Genomic DNA, 23,572 nt, shown 5'->3' on the forward strand with positions numbered 1-23,572 from the left:
GTGTCAGCAAGCTGCAATGCACACTGTATTCTATGTGGTTGCGTACCCACAGACCAGTCAAAAAACCCATGCCGTCCCTGAGCACTGGCGAAAAGTGCCTACAATGGGCACGTGAGTGTAGGAACTGGACCGCTGAGCAATGGGAGAAGATGGTCACGTTTTCTTTTTCATCAGGTGGACGGCTCAGGTGCATGTGGCACCAGGATGCACTGTGGCAAGAAGGCAAGCAGATAGCAGTGTAATGCTCTGAGCAATGTTCTGCTGGGAAACCTTGGGTTCTTTCATTCACGAGGATGTTACTTTTACACATATCACCTACCTATACATTGTTGCAGACCAAGTATGCCCATTCATGGCAATGGTATCCCCTGATGGCGATGGCCTCTCCCAGCAGGATACTGCGCCCTGCCACAATGCAAAAATTGTTCAGGAATGGTTCAGGAACATGACATGGTTCCAGGTGATGACTTGACCTCCAAACTCCCCAGATCTCAATCTAATCTGCTGCTAATGTCTTGGTGCCAGATAGCACAGGACACCTTCAGAGGGGTGGTATTCGTGTGACTGTCGGTCAGCTGACCGACAGTCACATGACCTCATCCACGAGCCCGACGGCTCACTATCCCCATGGTCGGCATGCCGATCAACAGGGACTATTTCCACTCGTGGGTGTCCACGACACACAGTGGGAATAGAACCCGTGGCGACTGCAGGTCGCCACCGAGCCCGCAGCGTGGCGAGCCCGCAAGGGGCTTGCTGCACTCGCCCCTCCCCGCCGGGATCCCGGCGTCAGTATGCTTCCGGGATCCCAGCGTCGGTAAGCTGACCGGCGGTCTCCTGACCGCCGGTCAGCAGAACTACACACCTTCAGATCTCTTATGGAGTCAATGCCTCGACAGGACAGAGCTGTTTTGGCGGCACAATATTAGGCAGGTGATTTTAATGTTATGTCTAATTGGAGTATACATACACACAATTACGCATACAGACAGTAATTTCTGCTAGGTTCGTCAAATTATACTTTGATGCTGGTATCATTTCACATGAACACAGGCTAAGTAGCACTATAGTAAAGGGAAGAAAAGGATGGCTGGATTGGATTTACATCAGCAGGGACAAAAGTGGACTTACTCTGATCCGGCGGCCATGTCTGAGTAGGATGTATCTGGTGTGGTGACTCCCAGAGGGATTACAATGCTCATGACGTCCGGCACTGCGCTCGGAGAGTCACGGGGTCGGAATTGCAGCGACTGACCACACCGAGGGCGGGGAGCCGCAAAGCCACGAGCGATACTTCACGGACATGAGGAAACCTATGGAGAGAGGGGAGGTGGATTATAAAATGTGAAACAATGGGATCCCTAAGACAAGATCTCTGGCTTGTACAGAAAGAAAATCACCTTCAAAACATAAGCGTATGTGAAGTATTTTTAGTACTTTGAATTTCATGAAAGTTTTCCCGACATTTGTATAAAATGCTGGTTTTCCTTTTACATGTAAAACTAAAAAAAAAAAAAAAAAAACAATGGTCTGTCTGTATTAATTTAGAAGAAATAAAAATGGAACCCCCAGCATAAAACCACTTCATAGGTTGGATTGCCGCTTGCGTTCAGAATGGCTGGCCTGTGCATTGAGATGACCAACATCTATGAGAAAGTCACTGAGCACTGGCTAATAGTGGTGGGAAATGTCATCCTAGATGGCCCCACGGGGCTCAGATCTGATGAGCAAAGAGACCAAAACATGTGGCTAACGTCAATCTATGCATATCAAACCACTGGGACCACCATGTGCTCTGTGGATTGGGGCACTGCACCCTGCAAGACACTTCATCCCAGCAGGAAATAAATGCTACAATGCAGGGTGAGGGTGATCACTCAGTAGCAGTAACTAGCAACTGACAAGGCCAATGCTTTCGAAGGTGGGTTCAATTGTTTTACAAGCAGCGTAATTAATAGACACCTGAAGGAGTAATTCAATTATTCCAGATACCTATTATCTCGCTTGTAGCGCCCAATTAGACAGGGTTTAACTCCTGGTTAGGGCACTCAAACGACGGAGTTTTCACACAGTTCTGCTTGCCACCTCAGGAGGCGGCAAGCAGAAATATGGACGCCTCCAACACTTGCACCCGAATGGAGCAACAATTAAATTGCTCCATCTGGTGCCCACTACTGGCAGCTGCTTGGAAAACAACTGAATCACCCCCTTAGGGAGCAAAAGCACCTAAACCATCAAAGAAAAAGGACACTACCCTAGGCATTACAGGACCATCAAAGTCCTTGGGGTTGACCCAATTAGGTGCAAGTTGGGTTCTGTGAGCTGTTATTACAGTGAACTCGCATCGCAAATTATATTTGCAATCCACTTCCAAACTCCCAAGGATTTTCTAGATGAAATTCGCATGTTTCCGTGCTCATCTCTCTGAGCAGGTGAAAAGGTAGGAGAAATCTTTAAGGTATAAATGTTGGGGCGCAGTGCAGAACCTCTGGTGAACCCCTTCCAATGATTAATTATGCCCTTGGAGGAGTATAGATGGCCACTAACAGCCTTCTAGCTGGTCCTGCTATCTCAGTTGTCACTTTAGGGTCCAGGATGGTTTCCCCACTTGTTCATGTACTTCTCCCAGGTTGCATGTTGAAGAAAAGTCACGCAACCTCTTCACGGCTACCGGGAGTTGGCATTTCTAATTGGATCTCGTATTTCCTGCGCGCTCATTCATGCAATTTATGAGAGTTTCGCCTAATTATGTTGACGCTAAAATGCTCTTCACCACTTGTCCAGAACATGGGAAAGGATTAACTACCTTGATATCACATCCCATTTCTCCAGTGATCAGTGCCTACTGTCTGTTCCAGTGAAATAAGTGTGCATTGGCAGGTGTAATGGGTGGCTAGTGGGCTGCACCAGACCATGCATCCTGCTCTGTGCCGTACCGGTCACACCAACTGCCAATGACCTGCAGTTGCTCTCCTGTCCTTGCCTGGCACCCAATGAATGCATGGATTGGATCATGGATACTGGAGTATATGCGTTTTTGCCCACTGTAGACTTTTGTGGATTTCTATGTTTTCACCTCAGGGGTAGACACTGTGACTTATAAAACATTAGCAACTGGAGCTGTCATTGGGGCCGATTCAACTGTTTTACCCTGCGTTTACCACCAGGGGGTGTAAAAAGGAGTCTTCCTCCTGCAGCCATGCAAGCCATAATTATAGGCAAGCACAGCAGTCCAGAACTTTTATCCTGTGCAGACCTTGTTATTTGCACAATTAATGCTCATGTAACTCCTGGAAAGACTTGCTTTCAATATGCTTGATGCCCGTCATTTTACCAGGTGTTTCCATTTCCTGGTCTACTATCCAGTATATTCCCTGATTTTCTCAAGAGACTCCCAGAACTCAGTGCAGCACCTTAATTTGTGGAAGCATATTACATATGGTCTATCTACAGCTAAGCAAAGTGGGTAAACTAATCTATCAATAACAATTGTATGTACAGCCAGCAGACCTCCCACAATGACCATTGTCATCACATGCTCTAACAAGTAGCAAGCAAGGTCAGGTAAATTAGCATAGAATTGAAGGGAGGGACACAAAGAAAGGGAACACATTTCCCCCCGCCATTGTTATAAGAAAACAAAACAGTCCAACACATTGCATCTAGTAATAGGATTTACGCCAAAATGTATACCGAAATCATTGGGGTGTTTGCAGCACCGGGTAATATTCCGCTGCCACAGTTCAATCCTCAGAAAGTGGTCCATACTGTGGTTCTACAGATTACACAAGGGGCACACCTGTACTTTTATACTGGGCACAGAACGAGTTACTGTCCTGTCCAGTGAAAACTGTGATGATCCTATGTATCTATTATTCTGAGGTCCAGTTACAATGCATAGACCAATACACGTGTGGTCTTCGGTTTGCCGGCTGTCGGGATCCCGGCGCACAGTATACAGGCGCCGGAATCCCGACAGCCGGCATACCGACACTTTTTCTCCCTCTTGGGGGTCCACGACCCCCCTGGAGGGAGAATAAATAGCGTGCCACCGGGCCCGCAGCGTGGCGAGTGCAGCGATCCCGCAAGGGGCTCATTTGCGCTCGCCACGCTGTCGATATTCCGGCGCCGGTATGCTGGTCACCGGGAGCCCAGCTGCCGGCATACCATACTACACCCCCAATGCACAAAGGGTGAGCATTTATCACAGGCTAGTGCCTGCCTATACTTACACATTCAAGAGTAGCTAATGGCTTTCCATAGATGCAATTTTGTGATTGTAAAGTGGAACAATAAATGCTTTGAGCGAAAAGTGTATAAAAGTGTGTGTGTGCCATGTATAAGCGTAATTAGCGTCTATGCTCCCATCGTTCCACAAACAGCCTTTAACACTGGCCCCTTTAGTAAAGCAATTTACATTGAATATGGCAACTGGGTCTTGGTAACCTCGGACACGAGCCCGACAAATATGCAAATGTAAGCATGCTTGTAATAGAACAATAGCAGCATACGTAGCCCAAGAAGGTAGCGGCGTGGGGGGTTTAAATAAATCACACGAAGAAAACAGGAACACGTTCAAAATCAGCAGGACGCACATTTTGCTGCAACTATAAATCTAGAAACCGGTTTGCCCACAGGAATCTAGGCCTGCTTGCTCACCACACAGACACTTTGTGATCACCTTTAGTCAGATTAGGCAAGACGATTGTAAAAAAAAAAAAAAAAAAAAAAAGGGTAAAAACTAACACAGGCTACACGTAGAAACATGTTACTGGAGCACACCCTCTCTGTACTGGTACACCGTGGCCGGGAAAGGCCAAAAACCTAAGTTGGCATTTGTGCCAATTTTCATCGAATACTTGGTTACATGCTTCTTGGTTGCACGCTAGTTAATGAGTACATGAAAATTTTCACTATAAGCTACATAGTTTAGGCAGGGACATTACACGTCTAGCCCCATTTGATTTACAGGGTGTTGGTGTGACATGTAGCATTACAGAATGATTGAGCAGCTTGTGTAGCTATCTTCCGCAGTCCCAAATAGTGCCGGAAGCCCTCTGCAAGCCATCATTTTTTGCACGTCACTTCCTTTTAGATAAGACATAGAAGCCTGGCTGAAGTCATCCATAGCTGGGGCAATGCTCATCTCCAATGTAAAGAAATGCTACTGATCACAGAACAGTGAAAACTCAGCTGGAACAAAGTTCAAGAAACAAGTCGGCCATCTTCCAATTAGAAAAAAACCCACTACAGGCTGTAGCATGTTTGTGTATTTCTAACAGCGGTATCCAGGGCCGGAGAACAGAGGCTGGCTCTCTGTGTACCTCTGCTGATTGTTTTGGTGTTAAGGTGTTTCTGCATATTGCTTAGCGACCATCTCACATGCACGATAACTTGTTTAAGCTGGACTAGGTCTTGGGCCCAATTCTCAATTATACGGACCTCCTTGATTTTTACAGTAATATAATATACCAGTCTGATGCCCTAACATGAGGCAGATAAGCACACGCAGGTTTTCAGGCTGTCAACTAAATATGCCAAACTTGCAGAGATAATCAGGGCACTTAAGGGCTTGTACGCACAAGAGCTATGTATGCACAAGTTCTGCTCAGGCTGCATTCAGCACCCAGCAAACATACAGTATTAACCCTGCTGGGAACACTCGAAACTAAACCATGAATAATGCGTCCAGGGAGAGTCTAGCGGAGAGTCAAAGGTTTTTTGGGCATCCATATTTGCATATCAGACTCTCTAGCAAACTTGAAATGGCCTCTCAAGACCCACTTTTTCATCAAACCCAGCTGTCTCATTTGAACACGCTGTTCCATGCTTACGGTCTACATATTCTGCTTCACCCCTGTCTGCCTGTCCCTCTCCTTTAGCATGTAAGCTCTCACGAGCAGGGCCCTCTCCTGTCATGTGCTTTTCCTTCTTACCTAGAGACTATGGTCTACTCCAGGGGTGGGGAACCTCAGGCCCGAGGGCCGTATAAGGCCCACAGAGTCACTTTATCCGGCCCGGCCAGGCTCACCTAGCTGGGCACCCACTGAGATTTTGTTACTAGTGGGCGCCTGGCTTCTTACCCTCAGTAACAGCCGGAGGCAGGAGCTCACTCCTGAGCTCCGGCTTCCGGCTCTGGCAGTGTGCGTGTGCTGCTGTGCGGTGTTATGGGAGAGATGTCATGACTTCTCTCCCATAGTTCTGAGGAGTGTGTGGCCAGGCGGAGGGCAACAGTCCAGAAAGAGGAGCGGGGCTGGTGAGTATTGTGTTTTTTTCTTTTAATGTGTGTGTGTGTAAGCATCGCTACTAGTGGACTTATCTATTGGGGCATAACAACTGACTGGTGGCATATATAATGGGGCATAACAAGTGATGGGGCATATCTAAGGGGCATAAAAAGTGACTGGGGGCATATCTACTGGGGTATAACGACTGAGGGTATATCTACTGGGGGCATAACTACTGACTGGGGGCATAACTACTGACTGGGGGCATAACTACTGGGGACAGGCTTATTTTTAAGTTGATAATTTTTGTATGGCCCCCGAAGGATTTTATAAATATCCAAATGGACCTCGGTAGAAAAAAGGTTCCTCACCCCTGGTCTACTCCATACTCCCTATAACAGCACCTAACCCTTGGTTTCTGCCACCCTGATGCTTATCTCTGTATTATGACCGCTGTATGTTATCAGAAGCCCTCTTCAATCTGCCTTGCTGTAAAACACAAGGAATAATACAATAAAAGGAGGAAGACTGCTTTACCTGAGATGCAACACGTGAGAGCATGAATATGTATCGTGTCTGTGTGTGTGAGTGTATGAGTATATATGTATCTGGTATCCGGTCAGATGGTCGACACTCATTAGGTCGACCACTATTGGTCGACATGGACTATTGGTCGACATGGACTATTGGTCGACATGGACTATAGGTCGACACGTGATAAGGTCGACACGTGATAAGGTCGACACGTGATAAGGTCGACACGTGATAAGGTCGACACGTGATAAGGTCGACACATGATAAGGTCGACACATGATAAGGTCGACACATGATAAGGTCGACACGCATTTTTCCACAAGAAAATATTTTTGGGAACTTTTTCATACTTTATGATCCACGTGGACTACGATTGGGAACGGTAACCTGTGCCGAGCGCCGCGGTAGCGGTGCGAGGCACCTTGCCCGAAGCATGCAAGGGGACACGGTGCACTAATTGGGGTTCCCCGTCACTTTACGCAGAAAACGACAAAAAAATAAGAATTTACTTACCGATAATTCTATTTCTCGGAGTCCGTAGTGGATGCTGGGGTTCTTGAAAGGACCATGGGGAATAGCGGCTCCGCAGGAGACAGGGCACAAAAAGTAAAGCTTTTCCAGATCAGGTGGTGTGCACTGGCTCCTCCCCCTATGACCCTCCTCCAGACTCCAGTTAGGTACTGTGCCCGGACGAGCGTACACAATAAGGGAGGATTTTGAATCCCGGGTAAGACTCATACCAGCCACACCAATCACACCGTACAACTTGTGATCTAAACCCAGTTAACAGTATGATAACAAAAGGAGCCTCTGAAAGACGGCTTCCTACAACAATAACCCGATTTTTGTAACAATAACTATGTACAAGTATTGCAGAATAATCCGCACTTGGGATGGGCGCCCAGCATCCACTACGGACTCCGAGAAATAGAATTATCGGTAAGTAAATTCTTATTTTCTCTATCGTCCTAGTGGATGCTGGGGTTCCTGAAAGGACCATGGGGATTATACCAAAGCTCCCAAACGGGCGGGAGAGTGCGGATGACTCTGCAGCACCGAATGAGAGAACTCCAGGTCCTCTTTTGCCAGGGTATCAAATTTGTAAAATTTTACAAACGTGTTCTCCCCCGACCACGTAGCTGCTCGGCAGAGTTGTAATGCCGAGACCCCTCGGGCAGCCGCCCAAGATGAGCCCACCTTCCTTGTGGAATGGGCATTTACATATTTTTTGCTGTGGCAAGCCTGCCACAGAATGTGCAAGCTGAATTGTACTACAAATCCAACGAGCAATAGTCTGCTTAGAAGCAGGAGCACCCAGCTTGTTGGGTGCATACAGGATAAACAGCAAGTCAGATTTCCTGACTCCAGCCGACCTGGAAACTATATTTTCAGGGTCCTGACAACATCCAGCAACTTGGAGTCCTCCAAGTCCCTAGTAGCCGCAGGCACCACAATAAGCTGGTTCAGGTGAAACGCTGACACCACCTTAGGGAGAAACTGGGGACGAGTCCACAGCTTTGCTCTGTCCGAATGGACAATCAGATATGGCTTTGTGAGATAAAGCCGCCAATTTTGACACTCGCCTGGCCGAGGCCAGGACCAACAGCATGGTCACTTTCCATGTGAGATATATCAAATCCACAGATATGAGTTGTTTAAAACAATGTGATTTTAGGAATCCCAAACTACGTTGAGATCGCCCAGTGCCACTGGAGACATCAAAAAGGGGTTGTATATGCAGTACTCCCTTAACAATTTCTGGACTTCAGGAACTGAAGCCAATTTCTTTCTGGAAGAAAATCGACCGGTCGAAATTTGAACCTTAATGGACCCCAATTTGAGACCCATATACACTCCTGCTTGCAGGAAATGTAGGAATTAACCTAGTTGAAATTCTTCCGTGGAGCCTTCCTGGCCTCACACCATGGAACATATTTTCACCTAAGCGGTGATAATGTTGTGCGGTCACCTCCTTCCTGGCTCTGACCAGGGTAGGGATGACCTCTTCCGGAATGCCTTTTTCCCTTAGGATCCGGCGTTCACCCGCCCTGGCGTCAACGCAGCTGCGGTAAGTCATGGAACAGACATGATTCTTGCTGAATCAAGATCCTTTCTAGTATCTCTTGAAGTTCCGGGTACCAAGTTCTTCTTGGCCCAAACCGGAACCCCGAGTATAGTTCTTACTCCTCTCCTTCCTATCATTCTCCATACACTGGGTATGAAAGGCAGAGGAGGGAACACATACACCGACTGGTACACCCACGGTGTTACCAGAGCGTCCCAGCTATTGCCTGAGGGTCTCTAGACCTGGCGCTTCATGTGGGACGCCATCATAACCACCTTTGGTCTTTCCCAACGGTTTACAAACATGTGGAAACTTCCAGATGAAGTTCCCACTTTTCCGGGTGGAATTCATTTATGCTGAGGAAATCTTCCTAGTTGTCCACTCCCGGAATGAACACTGCTGACAGTGTTATCACATGATCTTTCGCCCAGCGAAGAATCCTTGCTGTCATTGCCCTCCTGCTTCTTGTGCCGCCCCGTCTGTTTACGTGGGCGACTGCCATGATGATGTCCTAGTGGATCAGCACCGGTTGACTTTGAAGCAGAGGTCTTCCTAGGCTCAGAGCATCGTAAATTGCCCTTAGCTCCAGTATATTCATGTGGAGAGAAATCTCCAGACTTGACCACACTTCCTTGGAAATTTCTTCCTTGTGTGACTGTTCCCCAGCCTCTCAGGCTGGCATCCGTGGTCACCAGAACACAGTCCTGAATGCTGAATGTGCTGCCCTCTAGAAGATGAGCACTCTGCAGCCCCCACAGAAGAGACACCCTTGTCCTTGGAGACAGGGTTATCCGCTGATGCATCTGAAGATGCGATCCGGACCATTCGTCCAGCAAATCCCCCTGAAAAGTTTTTGCGTGAGATCTGCCGAATGGAGTCGCTTCGTAAGAAGCCACCATTTTTCCCAGGACTCCTGTGCATTGATGCACTGATACTTGGCCTGGATTTAGGAGGTTTCTGACTAGGTCGGATAACTCCCTGGCTTTCCCCTCCAGGAGAAATACCTCTTTCTGGACTATGCCCAGAATCATTCCTAGGAACAGCAGACGTATCATCGGAAAACAGCTGCGATTTTTGGAATATTTAGAATCCACTCGTGCTGTCGTAGAACTACTTTAGATAGTTCTTTTCCGACCTCCAACTGTTCTCTGGAAACTTGTCCCTTTCAGGATATCGTCCAAGTAAGGGATAATTTAGATGCCTTTCTTCTTTTAAGAATCATCTTTTCGGCCATTACCTTGGTAAAGGCCCGGGGTGCCGTGGATAATTCAACGGCAGCGTCTGAAACTGATATTGACAGTTCTGTATCACGAACCAGAGGTACCCTTGTTGAGAAGGGCAAATTTGGACATGGAGGTAATCCTTGATGTCCAGGGACACCATATAGTCCCCTTTTTTCCGGTTCTCTATCACTGCTCTGAGTGACTCCATCTTGATTTGAACCTTTTTATGTAAGTGTTCAAAGATTTCAGATTTAGACTATGTCTCACCAAGCCGTCTGGCTTCAGTACCACAATATAGTGTGGAGGACTAATACCCTTTTCCTTGTTGTAGGAGGGGTACTTTGATTATCACCTGCTGGAAATACAGCTTGTGAATTTTTTCCCAATACTGCCTCCTTGTCGGAGGGAGCCGTTGGTAAAGCAGGCTTCAGGAACCTGCGAGGAAAAAATGTCTCGACTCTCCAATCTGTACCCCTGGGATAATACTTGTATGATCTAGGGGTCAACTTGCGAGTGATCCCACTGCGCGCTGAGACTCTTGAGACTACCCCCCCACTGGTGGAGGGCTTCTTTTCCTGGGAAGGGGCTGCCTGCTGCAGTCTACTTCCCTTTCCTCTATGTCTGGGCAGATATGACTGGCCTTTTGCCCGCTTGCCCACATGGGAACGGAAGGATTGAGGCTGAAAAGACAGTGTCTTTTTCTGCTGAGATGTAACTTGGGGTAAAAAGGTTGGATTTCCCAGCTGTGGCCGTGGCCCCCAGGTCCGACGGACCGACCCCAAATAACTCCTTCCCTTTATACGGCAATACTTCCATGTGCCGTATGGGATCTGTATCACCTGACCACTGTCGTGTCCATGACATCTTCTGGGAGATATGGACAACGCACTTATCTTGATGCCAGAGTGCAAATATCCCTCTGTGCATCTCGCATACATATATATAGAATGCATCCTATTAAATGCTCTATATCAATAAAATATTTTTAGTCAGGGAATTCGACCAAGCCAACCCAGCACTGCATCTCCAGGCTGATGGCGATCGCTGGTCGCAGTATAACCACCGTCTGTGTGTATATACTTTTTAGGATATTTTTCCAGCTGCCTATCAGCTGGCTCCTTGAGGGCGGCCGTATTTGGAGACGGTAACGCCACTTGATAAGTGTGTGAGCGCCTTATCCACCCTAATGGGTGTTTCCCAACGCGCCCTAACTTCTGGTGGGAAAAGGTATAACGCCAATATTTGCTATCGGGGTAAACCCACGCATCATCACACACTTCATTTTATTTTATCTGATTCAGGAAAAACTACAGGTAGTTTTTTCACTTCCACATAATACCCTTTTCTGTGGTACTTGTAGTATCAGAAATATGTAACAGCTCCTTCATTGCCCTTAACGTGTGGCCCTAATGAGGAATACGTTTGTTTATTCACCGTCGACACTGGATTCAGTGTCCGTGTCTGTGTCGACCGACTGAGGTAAATGGGCGTTTTTTATAAAAAAACCCTGACGGTGTTTCTGAGACGCCTGGACCGTTACTAATTGTTTGTCGGCCGTCTCATGTCGTCAACCGACCTTGCAGCGTGTTGACATTCTCACGTAATTCCCTAAATAAGCCATCCATTTCGGTGTCGACTCCCTAGAGAGTGACATCACCATTACAGGCAATTTCTCCGCCTCCTCCAGCATCGTCCTCATACATGTCGACACACACGTACCGACACACAGCACACACACCTGGAATGCTCTGACAGAGGACAGGACCCCACTAGCCCTTTGGAGAGACAGAGGGAGAGTTTGCCAGCACACACCAAAAAACGCTATAATTACATAGGGACAACCTTATATAAGTGTTTCTCCCTAATAGCATCTTTATATATATATTTATATCGCCAATTAGTGCCCCCCCTCTCTGTTTAAACCCTGTTTCTGTAGTGCAGTGCAGGGGAGAGCCTGGGAGCCTTCTCTCCAGCCTTTCTGTGAGAGAAAAAATGGCGCTGTGTGCTGAGGAGATAGGCCCCGCCCCTTTTACGGCGGGCTCGTCTCCCGCTCTTTAGTGAAGTTTGGCAGGGGTTAAATATCTCCATATAGCCTCTGGGGGCTATATGTGAGGTATTTTTAGCCAGTATATAGGTTTACATTTGCCTCCCAGGGCGCCCCCCCCCAGCGCCCTGCACCCTCAGTGACAGCGTGTGAAGTGTGCTGAGAGGAAAATGGCGCACAGCTGCAGTGCTGTGCGCTACCTTTAGAAGACTGTCAGAGTCTTCAGCCGCCGATTCTGGACCTCTTCTAACTTCAGCATCTGCAAGGGGGCCGGCGGCGCGGCTCCGGTGACCATCCAGGCTGTACCTGTGATCGTCCCTCTGGAGCTAATGTCCAGTAGCCAAGAAGCCAATCCATCCTGCACGCAGGTGAGTTCACTTCTTCTCCCCTCAGTCCCTCGTTGCAGTGATCCTGTTGCCAGCAGGACTCACTGTAAAATAAAAAACCTAAGCTAAACTTTCTCTAAGCAGCTCTTTAGGAGAGCCACCTAGATTGCACCCTTCTCGGCCGGGCACAAAAATCTAACTGGAGTCTGGAGGAGGGTCATAGGGGGAGGAGCCAGTGCACACCACCTGATCTGGAAAAGCTTTACTTTTTGTGCCCTGTCTCCTGCGGAGCCGCTATTCCCCATGGTCCTTTCAGGAACCCCAGCATCCACTAGGACGATAGAGAAAAAAAGGTAAAAAAACTCATGTCGACCTTCTCATGTGTCGACAATTAGCCCATGTCGACCATGTGAATGTCGACCAATAGTGGTCGACCTTAACATTGTCGACCATTCATACCGGAACCTATGTATCTATATATGTGTGTGTGAGTGTATGAGTATGTACGTGTTTATGTATCTATATCTGTGTGGTGTGTGTACAGAGATACACATATACAAGACCTATAAATCTCCCTCCACCACACCTATTACTGAACATCAACGTATTACTTATTACATTATAAGTAGTGACACGAGTGAAAGCAAGCTGCAGCTATTCTGTGAGCGGAGACCAAGAAAGATCTCTGGGCCTCATGTTTATCCCTTAGTGATGAGCAATATTTCTCCAGCACAGGCACCTAGCCATGTCACTCCATAACTTACACGTTATCCCATGCTATGCAGAACATACTGAAGCCATACATCAGTCTAGATATGCACCCAAGGACCAATCAGTCTAGATATGCACCCAAGGACCAATGTCCCAATAAAAATGGTATGTTTACATAACAAGATAATGGCTCCTGCATAACATAAGTAAATTAATTTATTTGGCACCAGAAGATATATGATGGATCGCTTTGTAAAGTTCAAGTCCTTGGTGAGAGACCATATAACAAGGTCCATGTATGCGCAAGGCTGAAGGGACTCAGCCCCCATGGAGACATCTCATCCACGTCCCCTCCGGATACACTATGGCATACTGGCATTTGGCCCACATCATTCTGGCACATACTTCTGTACACCAGATCCGCTGGTATAGAGAACACATGCCACGCGCAGCACAGAGCCACCCAGTCATGGAAACCTGTACTCTGCAGCCATCCACGTTCTCGCTGTGATATCTTTAGCCAGTGATAATAGATTAATCACGCATTGGGATACAGATTTAAGTCATTATTGAGGGACAACCCAAATATGCAGTTAGCAGCCTACACCCATTGTAAGGACACTCTCCATTACTGTGTACCCTATATTATGCTGCATTAGGAACTCCCACAGCAAGCCAAAACAATCCCGTCATCCATCCATCTTTCCCAATCTGAGAGGAGTGTGGTACACCCTATATAAAATGTACAGCGGTACTCTAACACAGGAGGAAGCAGCCTGAGCATATCCCAAACATAGGTTCTCGTCCCACTTCTGCCATAGTGACTCCATATGCAATGCGTGGGCAATATAACACTGAAATTCATTTGCAAGGCCCCTATTGTTGGGGGACTGTTTTCAATGTAACATTAATAAGTGTAAGGTAAGAGTGGTGTTCCAAAGGCTAGCCGGAGCCATAGGAAGAGATGTAACCTTCTATTTTGGAAACCAAACGCATCACATAAATATTCCAAAGTGGTTATAAATGTGTAGGAGGAAATAAGGAAGGGAGTAGAGAGTAAGGAGAACTATAACTTGCAGGCCCTACCAATTACAGTAGTACAAAATAGACTTTGAATTAAGCAAAAAATGCTAAACCGGAAAAGTCCCTTTAATACAGTCCTGGAACGTACATGTGCAATATAAACTCACGGACTGCATCATAATTAACAGAGTGATACTTAACTAGAGAAGAATTCCCAGAGTTGACATCTTAGAGAGGCAATATTCCACTGATAAAAGAAAATATCAGTGGTCCCTGCTGTGCGCTTGTTATCCAATCCGATGCAGGTCCTCCCCGAAACGTGACAGATCTTCTATCGTCCACAACCCCAAAGTCTTGTCAGATGCCATATTGTATATGGTAACCTAGCTCCAGCAATGTCCTCTTATCCTGTGGGAATTGGGATGCTCTTGTACATCCATGTAAAAATCCATGAAAACAGCCATATTACGATTTTCAGATTCCGGTAGACTCTGCAGCCTGGCTAACCTAAGCACAGCATATTTACAAGGCAGAAACTCTGCTGTGTAATGGCAGTGACCCAGGCAACAATGTGCTCTCTCCATCGCAAGCTGGGAAGTCTACAAATCTGTGCTGTACCAAATTGTTGCACTAGCCCTTTTTGAATATCTTCCACATTGGATCCCTTGGCCCTTTTTGTAGGTCACACAAAGGAAATATTATTCTCTCAGTCATCCCTTCAGAGTTTCTGTTGGAAGCAGCAACTGGTGGGTCAGATTGGAGATTATACCTCTCTGAGCAGTGGTACCTTCAAGGAAGGAAACCGATATTCCATCTACCCAACATGATCTCACAATTTGGAGATCATGACTCATAAGTGATAAAAATAAGGCTGGACCTCTCCAATGTTGTCAGTTGCTCTCTGCAGTGATGGATAAAACAAAGTATTGTTGAAGAGAGTTCACCCATTTGCGGCTAGTTTGGAGGCCCCATTAATGTGGAAGGGTGCCAGTCATGATCCAGCTGGTGGTTTTAAGATGAGCGTGCATACTTATGAGCTGTGTTGTAGCCGTTGATGCATTTGTCTCGCTCAGCCACCTCCTGAAGCGATACCAAAGATTGAAGAGACAAGTACAGTGCCTGCTAACCACTGGCCAAGGCTGGCTAGAAACAGGCTGTGTTGTATATTACGCCAGAGTGTAAGCTCAGTCCTGGCTCAGTGAAGTGTCCTCTGCAGATCTTTGGGCATCAGGAATGGCTTTACAGTAGGAAAAAGCTCTCCACAGTGGAGACCACAGGTTGGTGCAAGTAACCAGATTCGGGAATCGGTCGTTAGGTCGACACAGCTTAGGTCGACAGTCATTAGGTCAACATGGTCATTAGGTCGACAGGTCAAAAAGGTTGACATGAGTTTTTCAAATTTTTTGGACTGTTTCATGCTTGACGATCCATATGGACTACAATTGGGAACGGTAACCTGTGTCGAGCGCAGCGAGGCACCTTGCGCTCGCCATACGAGGGGACACGGTGCACTAATTGGGGTTCCCCATCACTTTACGAAGGAAACCACCAAAAAAGTCAGAAAACCCATGTCGACCTAATGACCATGTCGACCTTCCATGGTTGATCTAGCTTGAGTCGACCCAACGACCCATACCCACCAGATTCAGCTCCTTCGACAGTAAAAAAAAAAGCTCTACTGTGCACCTCAACTGGATATTCCTACTGAAGTAGGTTCTGATCTCAGCATGGTCAAGCACACAGAGAGTAATATACATCATGGCCCGGGGAAAGGAATCCTGCGGTTATAGATCTCTGCAGAATCAGGAAATACTCAAGAAGCTAACGACATGGCAATGCCCTTCCGGATACATTAAATCAGTCAGGTATCCTCATCACAGTCAGCAGCACCAGGGAGGCTGTACAGAGAGGTCCAGAGCCATTTATTTGCCATGATACTATGGTGACAAGAACTCATGCACTTCCACACTGTTGACTTCTGGCAGTTCCGGTCCAGTGTTTCTCTCAGTAGCAGCTCCGGGACATAGCAGATTCACACCACCGATGTTGCAAAAGTGTAAGGGGTCTTTCCCCCAAAATCCTGCACAATCTAAGAATGAAGGGGTGTCAGGAGATCACTGAAAACAGATATTAAACAGGACACATTAGGAAAGGAGGCTTCACACGCGACTTTACTCCCTTTCATCCAGGCCACGCCCCTGTCTTGGAATTATGTATTCATTCACAACATTATTCCCCTAATGAGTGCTTCATTTAGTGACCTGCAACATACCAATGCAATGCATTGCCCCAAATCTAGCCAGTTACCGATAGCTGGAGGCTATGCAGCCTGTGTCTATTATATCTCTGTCACGCTCCTGCATCTTGCATGGTTTGGATGCTCATCTCTGGCACGCGCTTCTTTTTGAGCTCTTGTTCAGATTTCTAACTTTTCCCTTAATTATTCCACAAAAAGCAAGCCAGAAATTGGTCATCAATGCACTAAAGATAATTCCACTCTCGCATAAGTGGCTGCAGTTACAGATCATGGCCCCAAGTACACACATTTACCAGTATATAACATACCTGTGATATTTGCCCCTCGCTAACAGACCATGTGGTGCAGCCTAGGGGCTGCCTGGCCTGGCCTATACTACATATACTCCCATTCTGTGTTATTCTCTGCAGATCTTAGCAAGACCTCAACAATAGCTGTACCAACAAGCAGATGGAGATGGTTTAGTGCAGCAATTGGATACATGCACTTAAGAGGTTATCATTGCTCTGATGTCACTACAGGCTGCATTTTAATCACCAAAACCACATTTCTGAAACTATAGAAATCCAGGATATTGTTACTTGATACACAGCAGCACCGACCAAAAGCATTTCTGAGGTCATCAAGATATGACCAAAATAGACACATTTCTGGGACAAACTAGCTTCATGACGGAAAAAGCACAAGTTACCAACTAACGGAGCAGGCAAATAGAAATGCGTGGTGCCTTAAAGAAACGCCAAGAGGTATTTAATATAGGTGTGAATCGCCAAAGCAAAGCCATGAACTCATCATAGATTTCATGCATTGTAGAGGCACGATTTCAAGATATAAATTAATTGTTATATTGTGACCACGACAACATAAAAGAGAGCCAACAGAATCTCTGGTACTCACTTCACCATCAAGAAAGAAGATCGATTTACTCTCAGACATGTTCGTAAGATGTCACGCCCAACAAGCTTGACGAAAACAAAAAGAAACTCTACCTGCGCCTCCTTAGCTTTTGTGGAACCACAAGTTTCAGCCTGCCCAGCTATAGACTTCACCGAGTCTCATACTACCCCAGGGATGTCACGCAGAACGCTCACAACAGTGTATACGTGTTGGTTTTAGCAGTTTATGGTCTGACAGCTATGTTGCACTCCAGGACATATAGTTTATAAGAATCAAAGGCTATATTTAAGTGGACTTTTTACTGGAGATCATTTCAAGCTTCAGATTTGTTCCTGAAATACCTCTATACTCTTTACAACTATCAAACACCTTACCATTAGAATATGCCAGGTATGGACATGGAAAATGACGACTGCCTCATTTCCATGCTCACAGGCGCAGAGGGAGGAGGGAAGAAATGCCTATGGCATTGTTAAGAGTCGGACTGGATAAATCCTTCTGACATAATACATGGTTTAGTAAAACGGATAACAGTGCCTTACAAGAGAATTAACTGCATGGGGTAAAATCCAGTTTGGTTGCTCCACTGTCTAAATACTAATCACTGAAGAAGCTAAAACACAAATTCTAGCCCCATTGTTACATTTCCTAGCATCATATTGGTCCTCTTTTGCCACTAGGCAGGAGCACCTCCATATTCTCAATGTCTCTTCATGTATACATATAAAAGCACATGGCAAAACTAACAGCTTGGGACTGCGGAGTGACTTTCCCAAACAAACTTAACCGTTCATACCAACAAATTACAGATTTGGAAATGGCTTTGTTTTTTTATCCTGTCATTTTTACCTTAATCTATAAATGCTGAAAAATAAAACACGGCTCTACTAAAGCACTTTTCTTTCTGTCTTTACTTCTAGCAATACAGTAGGTCCCAGTGAGCTCTTTGTGCACTGCGTATTACAGAGAACTCTCTCTAATGTCTCCCGGAATATGCACCAAATCACTTGTGCGCTCTCTATCGATTTCCCCTCCTCTCCTCCTGTCCACAGCTGGCATTCTGCAGCAAGGCTCCCAGCAGTAACGAGGCAGGCACGTCCTAACCTCCCAGCTCCTTCTAAATCAATAGTGAGATTTGCAGCACGGCTGTCAGCCTGTGCTAATGGCAGACAGACTGGACGGCCCTCCTTTATCCTGTCCCCAGGAGGCGCTGCAATTTATCAGACACCTCTGTGTGGCTTGGAGAAGCTATTGACCCCAAATCTTCCCGTAGAGGATTCGCTCCATCATTCTGGCTCAATTAGACAGAAAAGCTCATTCCAGAAGAAAACGAGATACTGTATTAACCCATGCACTGCCGGCAATACAACAATTAATGGGAAGAGTGGGGGTGGGAATATGGGAGAACGGAGGGACCGGGCGTATTTATTTACCTTTTGACTGGCCTGCGGCCGCCAGGTTCCAATAACCTCTTCTCCCACTGTCCTCTGGTGGTCTGCTGAAAGGTAAGACGGGAGAGATTACTACAGGGGGACACAGAAAAGCCCAGCACACATGTTAAAGCATCTGCCTTCAGATTTAGTGGCCCAGGAAAATGTTTAGAGAAGAGTCCTGGTTGCTCTTTGTACAGTCACACAGATAGATGGCAGGTAAAGGATACTTTCCATTGCCCTCTAGTGATATACCAGAGATCGGGTTTGTTATCATGAATGTGGCTACAAGAGGCGTCCTTTGGATTACCACGTATTAAGACTTTCTCCCCAGCACTGTCACATCCTCTCTTCCAGGTGTCCTCTGTTACTACCAAGACATACCCAAATGGTTTCATATCACAACACGTTCTCCAGCAGTGTGTGGGACTGGAAGGGAATAATCTGATGTGCAGACTGTGTCTAAGTCTGCCTATAGAATGCTATAAGGGGGACACACTGCACAGAGGCAGAGAAGCAAATGCAGGAGATCGTGACAGGCAGCAGGTGAGGACCATTAAACACCATGCTATAGACTGTAAGACACCTGGATCAGATAAAGAAGAGGAGGGTGGGGTGGGAGGGGGGGGGAAGAGGTATGCTAATAAGGGATCATTATTTGTGAACAGGTGGTTTATTTCCCCGCCACAGAAACACGTTTCAAGCTACAGCACCGACAAACAATCCGGATGTCAAAGGTCAGTCAATGTGACGGGATTACCAGTCCCCGCACACAGATCAATACATGCCGCAAAGCAATACTGATTGCAGGGGATCCTCAACACTATATTATATACGCTACATTGCGCATACTCTATGACATTTATGCTCCATCTTCTGCTAGGAAGTCGCAATGGCATTCCCAGTAACCTAGATAGTGCTTACATTACAGTAGACAGCACAGTATATGGATCCATTATACACATACGTAAACCCGAGAAGAATATTTCTGTGCGTTTCCCAGTGTGTCAGCAAATTATTAAACTAACTCACGCTTTCATGAGATGTAAACAGAATTTCCCCATAATGAATACAAATGGCAATAAACTGCACAAGTACATACTAGAAAAAAAAATGGCTGCTATGGAGACAATTTAAGACCTTTGGACCATCCACACCAGTGATCCAATTATTCAGAATCTGCTATCAGACCTCATTACAGGCACAGCTTCCTGCAGCACACATTGCTTCCAGCAGGGTACCTACCCACTGAACCAGTCAGCCATTAGGGTAGGGATGAACGTAAAAGATCTATGGCAATCTACACATGCAATTCTACTTTTGTTAACCGTTCAAGCTCAAGAATACAGTAGTTTAAGGAACTTTATACAGGGGTTCCTATGTCTGACGTTGGGCAACATGGTGGAACAGTGGATGGCATAGCAGTGTCACAGCACTGGGGTCATGGGTCAGAGACCTAAAGCATGTGTGTGGAGTTTATAAGTTGTCACTATGTTTGTGTGCGACTTCTGTGTATTCTTAGAAACTACCTAGACCTCCTTCCCGCACTCACCCAAAAAAACTACTACAGGTTGAGTATCCAATATCCAAATATTCTGAAATACAGAATTTTTGGAGTGAGATAGTGAAACCTTTGCTTTCTGATGGCTCAATGTACACAAACTTTATTTAATACACAAAGGGGTCAATTCAATTCGGCAACTTATGAATAGCGCCGGGAATTAGCTCCCGACGCTATTCAATTCAGCTCCAGTTAAGTCGGCGATGTCCCGTTCTCGCCGACTAAACAGGTTGAATTGTCGGGAGAACGGGCATTCTCCGACTTAACTCCCCGGCGCGAGGCTGATTCCCGACAGAATCAGACTCGCGTCGGCCACGAGGAAGCACTTTTGTCGGGTTTCTTCTCTCATCCCCCGGGGATGAGAGAAGAATTCCCGACAATTGCGGGTAACTAGCAGCTGAATTGAATAGCGTTGGGAGCTAATTCCCGGCACTATTCATAAGTTGACGAATTGAATTGACCCCAAAGTTATTAAAAATATTGTATTCAATGATCTTCAGGCTGTGTGTATAAGGTGTATATGAAACATCAATGAATTGTGTGAATGTACACACTTTGTTTAATGCACAAAGTTATTAAAAATATTGGCTAAATTGACCTTCAGGCTGTGTGTATAAGGTGTATATGTAACATAAATGCGTTCTGTGCTTAGACTTGGGTCCCATCGCCATGATATCTCATTATGGTATGCAATTATTCCAAAACACGGAAAAATCCGATATCCAAAATACTTCTGGTCCCAAGAACTTTGGATAAGGGATACTCAACCTATAGTAGGTAAATTGGACCAAATAATAAGAATTTACTTACCGATAATTCTATTTCTCGGAGTCCGTAGTGGATGCTGGGGTTCCTGAAAGGACCATGGGGAATAGCGGCTCCGCAGGAGACAGGGCACAAAAGTAAAGCTTTCCGATCAGGTGGTGTGCACTGGCTCCTCCCCCTATGACCCTCCTCCAAGCCAGTTAGGTACTGTGCCCGGACGAGCGTACACAATAAGGGAGGAATTTTTGAATCCCGGGTAAGACTCATACCAGCCACACCAATCACACCGTACAACTTGTGATCTAAACCCAGTTAACAGTATGATAACAGCGGAGCCTCTGAAAAGATGGCTCACAACAATAATAACCCGATTTTTGTAACTATGTACAAGTATTGCAGATAATCCGCACTTGGGATGGGCGCCCAGCATCCACTACGGACTCCGAGAAATAGAATTATCGGTAAGTAAATTCTTATTTTCTCTATCGTCCTAGTGGATGCTGGGGTTCCTGAAAGGACCATGGGGATTATACCAAAGCTCCCAAACGGGCGGGAGAGTGCGGATGACTCTGCAGCACCGAATGAGAGAACTCCAGGTCCTCCTTAGCCAGGGTATCAAATTTGTAGAATTTAGCAAACGTGTTTGCCCCTGACCAAGTAGCTGCTCGGCAAAGTTGTAAAGCCGAGACCCCTCGGGCAGCCGCCCAAGATGAGCCCACCTTCCTTGTGGAATGGGCATTTACATATTTTGGCTGTGGCAGGCCTGCCACAGAATGTGCAAGCTGAATTGTATTACACATCCAACTAGCAATAGTCTGCTTAGAAGCAAGAGCACCCAGTTTGTTGGGTGCATACAGGATAACAGCAAGTCAGTTTTCCTGACTCCAGCCGTCCTGGAACATATTTTCAGGGCCCTGACAACATCTAGCAACTTGGAGTCCTCCAAGTCCCTAGTAGGTGCAAGGCACCACAATAAGCTGGTTCAGGTGAAACACTGACACCACCTTAGGGAGAGAACTGGGGACGAGTCCGCAGCTCTGCCCTGTCCGAATGGACAAACAGATATGGGCTTTTTTGAGAAAAAACCACCAATTTTGACACTCGCCTGGTCCAGGCCAGGGCCAAGAGCACGGTCACTTTTCATGTGAGATGCTTCAAATCCACAGATTTGACTGGTTTTAAACCAATGTGATTTGAGGAATCCCAGAACTACGTTGAGATCCCACAGTGCCACTGGAGGCACAAAAAGGGGGTTGTATATGCAATACTCCCTTGACAAACTTCTGGACTTCAGGAACTGAAGCCAATTCTTTCTGGAAGAAAATCGACAGGGCCGAAATTTGAACCTTAAGGGACCCCAATTTGAGGTCCATAGACACTCCTGTTTGCAGGAAATGCAGGAAACGACCGAGTTGAAATTTCTTTGTGGGGCCTTCCTGGCCTCACACCACGCAACATATTTTCGCCACATGTGGTGATAATGTTGTGCGGTCACCTCCTTTCTGGCTTTGAGCAGGGTAGGAATGACCTCTTCCGGAATGCCTTTTTCCCTTAGGATCCGGCCTTCCACCGCCATGCCGACAAACGCAGCTGCGGTAAGTCTTGGAACAGACATGGTACTTGCTGAAGCAAGTCCCTTCTTAGCGGCAGAGGCCATAAGACCTCTGTAAGCATCTCTTGAAGTTCCGGGTACCAAGTCCTTCTTGGCCAATCCGGAGCCATGAGTATAGTTCTTACTCCTCTACGTCTTATAATTCTCAGCACCTTAGGTATGAGAAACAGAGGAGGGAACACATACACCGACTGGTACACCCACGGTGTTACCAGAACGTCCACAGCTATTGCCTGAGGGTCTCTTGACCTGGCGCAATACCTGTCCCGTTTTTTGTTCAGACGGGACGCCATCATGTCCACCTTTGGTATTTCCCAACGGTTTACAATCATGTGGAAAAAACTTCCCGATGAAGTTTCCACTCTCCCGGGTGGAGGTCGTGCCTGCTGAGGAAGTCTGCTTTCCAGTTTCCATTCCCGGGATGAAAAACTGCTGACAGTGCTATCACATGATTTTCCGCCCAGCGAAAAGTCCTTGCAGTTTTTGCCATTGCCCTCCTGCTTCTTGTGTCGCCCTGTCTGTTTACGTGGGCGACTGCCGTGATGTTTTTCCCACTGGATCAATACCGGCTGACCTTGAAGCAGAGGTCTTGCTAAGCTTAGAGCATTATAAATTTACCCTTAGCTCCAGTATATTTATGTGGAGAAAAGTCTCCAGACTTGATCACACTCCCTGGAAATTTTTTCCTTGTGTGACTGCTCCCCAGCCTCTCGGGCTGGGCTCCGTGGTTACCAGCATCCAATCCTGAATGCCGAATCTGCGGCCCTCTAGAAGATGAGCACTCTATAACCACCACAGGAGAGACACCCTTGTCCTTGGATATAGGGTTATCCGCTGATGCATCTGAAGATGCGATCCGGACCATTTGTCCAGCAGATCCCACTGAAAAGTTCTTGC

At 46.5% G+C, this 23,572-nt stretch overlaps 1 protein-coding gene across 8 annotated transcripts in view; it reads right to left on the minus strand.

Annotated features, from left to right (window-relative positions):
- The window catches only part of SETD5 (SET domain containing 5), a 185,427-nt gene that overhangs the window by 99,994 nt on the left and 61,861 nt on the right, over window positions 1-23,572 (minus strand). For 5 of the 8 annotated variants that reach the window (XM_063941006.1, XM_063941009.1, XM_063941010.1 and 2 more), the window contains exons 2-3: window positions 18,741-18,805; window positions 1,132-1,313 (exon numbers count right to left, since the gene is read on the minus strand). In XM_063941006.1, the coding sequence (XP_063797076.1) occupies window positions 1,132-1,202 (71 nt within the window). In that variant the 5' untranslated portion in view covers window positions 1,203-1,313; window positions 18,741-18,805. Of the gene's footprint in view, window positions 1-1,131; window positions 1,314-2,806; window positions 2,957-18,740; window positions 18,806-23,572 lie in introns of those variants that run through there. The other 3 variants (XM_063941005.1, XM_063941007.1, XM_063941008.1) reach the window with 3 other exon arrangements.

The sequence above is a fragment of the Pseudophryne corroboree genome, chromosome 9, assembly GCF_028390025.1.
Source record: "Pseudophryne corroboree isolate aPseCor3 chromosome 9, aPseCor3.hap2, whole genome shotgun sequence".
Lineage (NCBI taxonomy): Eukaryota > Metazoa > Chordata > Amphibia > Anura > Myobatrachidae > Pseudophryne > Pseudophryne corroboree.